Source organism: Lactuca virosa, chromosome 4 (assembly GCF_052849685.1).
Source record: "Lactuca virosa cultivar CGN04683 chromosome 4, Lactuca_virosa_CGN04683_v6, whole genome shotgun sequence".
Lineage (NCBI taxonomy): Eukaryota > Viridiplantae > Streptophyta > Magnoliopsida > Asterales > Asteraceae > Lactuca > Lactuca virosa.
The window spans coordinates 298,072,263-298,076,694 of NC_136429.1; the positions used below are offsets into that span (position 1 = coordinate 298,072,263).

Sequence of the window (4,432 nt, forward strand, 5' to 3'; positions counted from 1 at the left end):
GGGTTTGGAATTTAATGTTTCATAAATGATATTTTTCAAATTCCAAAACTTGAGGACAAATTTTGAAACTCTTCAAAAAACTCTTGAATTTTACAATTTTAATGTTTCATAAATGAGACATTTTAAATTCCAAAACTTGAGGACATGTTTTGAAACTCTTCAAAACCTTTTGGATTGCAAAACTTGATGGAAAGTTTTGTAACTCTTCATGACCTTTTGAATTCCAAAACTTGATGGCTAGTTTTGTAACTCTTCAAAGCCATTTAGATCAAATTTTTAACAAGTAGAATAATCGGATATTTTTATCATTTACCAATTTGATCTAATTCAACTCATATAGAGAGACAATTCAAATCAAATAAAACAAATAATCAACTTATCATATAATCAAATAATTATCTTAATATTTGACAATTGTCTTTTAATTGGATGAGAATAATCATCACCGTATCAGAAAAATGAATTTTATGATACAAAACAGTTTGTCGTAATGATCCTAATCCAATTTTGGCCAAGAACTCGGAAAAACTGTCAACAGATGATCCAACTCGTCGAGTCAGGCAATGGACTTGCCGAGTTCATCATCATATGATCCAACTCGTCGAGTTCCCTTATAGGACTTGTCGAGTCCAGCAGTCATAGTCTATAATTGCAATTTTTCCAACTTTGAAAGTAACACAATTGCATGAATATAACAGATGAAACCCTAGGCTCTGATACCACTGATGGGTTTATGTACTCTAACATCCCTATGGTGCACATACAACCCTAATGCTTTGGATCTAATTTTTCTCTGGTTATACATGAAACATTCATTTTTCCAAAGCATGAAGGCTAACTAGCATACAACTTTGATATTTGAATCATAAAATAAGTTAGATGATTACCTCTTTGATGTATCTTGTAGAACTTGGCCCTATGAGAGCTTAGCACCTCAAATGTGATGCCTCAAATAAGTCACAAAACACCACCAACAATTGGAGGACAATGAGAGAGAGCTTGGAGACACCAAAAATCAGCTATACTCTTCTTAGAATACACTTGTATCCGGTTTCAGGGCTTAGGGGTTACATATATAGTGTAGAATTCCAAAGGTCACTTGAAAACCCTAATTCATATACTTAGGATTTTAATCCAATAACACTTCATGGACTTCATATAAACTTATTCCATTACTAAATAATCATGGATCATTAGCCCAAACAATATGTATTATTGATTCACATAATCAGCCCCTGTCAATTTAATCAGTCTCTTTTGATCACTAAATTAATTTTTGATCAATACCAATTAAATAATATGATTTGTCAATTAATATATTATTCTTATAATATATTAATAAATCACAAATAACCTCTTTCTCAAATATCCTTCCTATCAAATTGCTTCGGTGAATGCAACCCAAAATGGACCATGCTACTAACGGGTCAAGTACATACCAATTATACTTATGGGCTTAGGCACCTAATCCAACCATCTCGTGTGAGGAATCTCTGACTGCTGCTCCAACGACTCCCCGACTATCATTCACATAAATCACTTAGTCAAAAACTAAGAATCCTTCTTAGGGTAAAATGACCATTTTACCACTGGTCAAAGTCAACATTCTAAGTTGACCCAACTCGCCGAGTTTTATAACTCAAAAATCCTGAAATTGCGATTCAACTCGCTGAGTCCCCTGGCTGCTCATAGTCGCGATTTGGCAAATCAACTCGTCGATTCCCTTCACAGACTCGTCGAGTTCCTCTATGGACTCGACGATTTCCTCTGTCTGTTTGGGAAATCTTAATAGATTAAGCCTCTACTCTCCAGATCTAAAGTGCATACTTCATCTACACCCTGGAAATGCCCATTTAAGGGTAAAGTTTCTAACTTTACCGGTAATAATCCTACTTAGTGGGTTTAGCTAAAACCCTAGTTCATTAAGACATAGATCTTTTGTCCAAAAGCCTTATTACTCCAACCCAAGGCATGAAAAAAATCGAGATCAAGGTTCTAGACACCCAATGAACATGTAAAGTCTCAGACTTTACTTCCATCCATGGCCTTTTGGGGCTTAAAAGGCCATAATAACGTCCTTATGCTTGCTTCGGGCTTCCATGGTCATAAAGTTTGCATCTTTATGCCATGAAACCCCTTCTAAATCCCAGATCTGAAACGTAAGCCACTTGGGACGTCCAAATCCCAAAGATCAAGATTCCTAAACCAAAACCCTCATAAAATGGAAATAAGGAGATCTAATGAACTAGTAGCCAAGCTAGAGACTTGATTACTAGAAAATGATGAGGAAGGAAGGAAATCTCTAGATCTACTAGCTTCTGCTTGCACCTTCTAGCTCCTTCTTCTTCTTCAAGCTTCAAGAACACACAAAGATAACTCAAGAATGGCTCACACACTCACAAAATGCTCTAGGGTTTCGTGGATTAGGGTTTGGGATTTGGAGGCTGGAAATGAGGGCATAAGGTGGGGATTAAGATGCTTAAATAGGGTGCAAAACCCCGAAATTAGGGTTTCATCTTGACAACCTACTACTCGAGTTGGGGCTCCCAACTCGTCAAGTAGGTCCCTGAATCCAGGTCCCATACTATTCCCTACTCGACAAATTTGGGTATCCCACTCGTCGAGTTCTCATATAAAATAGAATAAATTTTTATTTAAAATACATACCAGAAATCAGGCGTTACACAAAGAAAATATGGTAGCAGAAGCGTTGAGCAGCAAGGCGCTAGAAGTGCGTGTAAGAGGAAGATCAATGAGAACTGATGTAGTATCCACTCTTTTGGAACAAGTTAGAGCCGATCAAGTGGAGGCATCAAATCCTGAAAAATTTGTGGAAGAAATGTTTAAAAAGAATATGGAATTTAAAGAGAATGATCGAGGTTTTAAGACACTCAAGAATAGAATTTGGTCCGTTCTTTAGGAGATTACCAAAAGGTGATTTTAGAGGAGGCACATAGGTCCAAGTATTGCATTCATCTAGGGATTACGGAAAATTATCAAGATTTGAAGCTAGTGTATTGGTGGCCTGGTATGAAGTCGGTAGTTGCAAAGTTTATATCAGAGTGTTTGACTTGTGCTCAATTCAGGTATGAGCATCAAGCTCCGTGTGGCCAATCAAAATCTCTTAAGATTTGTGCTGGAAACTAGAATGAAATCACGACGAATTTTATTATGGGATTGTCAAAGATGAGTCGAGGTTGCGACGCCATTTGGATCATTGTTCAACGTCTGGTGAAGATTGCATTATTTTTGGAAATTAGAGAGACAACTCCTCTAGAAACGTTGTCAAATTTGTATGTGGATGAAGTGGTAAGACTTCATGGAGTTCCATTGTTGATCGTGTTGGATCATGATCCAATATTTACTTCTAAGTTTTGGCATGCTATGCAAGAAGGGTTGGGGACATAAATTCTCATGCTATTGATTTTAGTGAGCGGAAAATTTAAACCGTGGTAGAAATGTTGAAGGCATATGCTATTGGTTTTAGTGGTAGATGGGATGAACACTTTCCATTGGTAGAGTCTTCTTGCGATAATTATTTCCATTCGAGCATTGCAATGCCCTCATATGAAGCTTTGTACGGAAGAAAGTGTAGAACACCTTTGTGTTGGCTAGAAGCAGGTGAAAAGAAGCTTATGAGACCAAAATTAGTAGGGACTACCAATGAGAAGATTAAAGTAGGCCAAACTCACATGAAAGCATCCCAAGATCGACAAAGACGCTACACGGATTTGAAGAAAAGACCTTTTGAGAGGAATCCCAATGATTTAGTCATGTTAAAGATATCGCCTTGGAAATGAGTGATGAGTTTCAGGAAGAAAGGGAAATTGAGTCTGAGATATATTGGCTCATTCAAGATTTTAAAGAAAATCGGATCTCAAGATTTCAAGTTAGAGTTACCCTCGAAACTTAGGTGAATTCATGATGTGTTCCATGTGTGCTACTTGAAGAAATTTTTGGGCAGGGAGGAAGAAATCATTCCTTTAGATGATGTAAGAGATGTGGCTTCAAATTGGTTGATTGAAGAGTCGAAGGCAATAATTGCATCTCAAATGAGAAAATTAAGGAACAAAGAGATTGATGTTGTTTTTGTTAAATGGAAGCACTCGTTGCGATCAGATCAAACATGGGAAATGGAAGAAGATATGAAGAAAAGGTATCCTCATTTAGACTTCGATAAGTTTCCGATGACAAAATCTTCTTAAAGGTGATAGATTGTGAGAGTCGAGAATTTTTTATATTTATGATGTAGATTGTTTTCTTCATGCCAATGGCATTTTGGTCCTTTTGGTGATCTTTGGATTTATAGAACGATATTAAATATGTTATATGTGTTTATATCATGATTAGAAAATATATAAATATGTTATTTTGATCAAAGAATGGATTGGAATTGGTAGATATAAGTTTGGAGTTGAGTTTCCTTGAAAAA

General features: G+C 36.3%; 1 protein-coding gene across 1 annotated transcript; it reads left to right on the plus strand.

Moving 5' to 3' along the window:
- The first annotated feature begins 3,458 nt into the window (after nucleotides 1-3,458).
- Nucleotides 3,459-4,205, plus strand: LOC145106005 (uncharacterized). The gene is made up of 2 exons (XM_079043057.1): nucleotides 3,459-3,775; nucleotides 3,965-4,205. The coding sequence occupies exons 1-2, from the start codon at nucleotides 3,459-3,461 to the stop codon at nucleotides 4,203-4,205; spliced, it is 558 nt and encodes a 185-aa protein (XP_078899183.1).
- Nucleotides 4,206-4,432: the final 227 nt, after the last annotated feature.

Coding starts and splice junctions, on each gene's coding strand:
- LOC145106005 (XM_079043057.1), top strand. CDS start 3,459: ATGTTGAAGGCATATGCTATTGGTTTTAGTGGTAGATGGGATGAACAC. Junction 3,776..3,964: donor AATCCCAATGATTTAGTCAT/GTTAAAGATATC, acceptor ATTTTTGGGCAG/GGAGGAAGAAATCATTCCTT.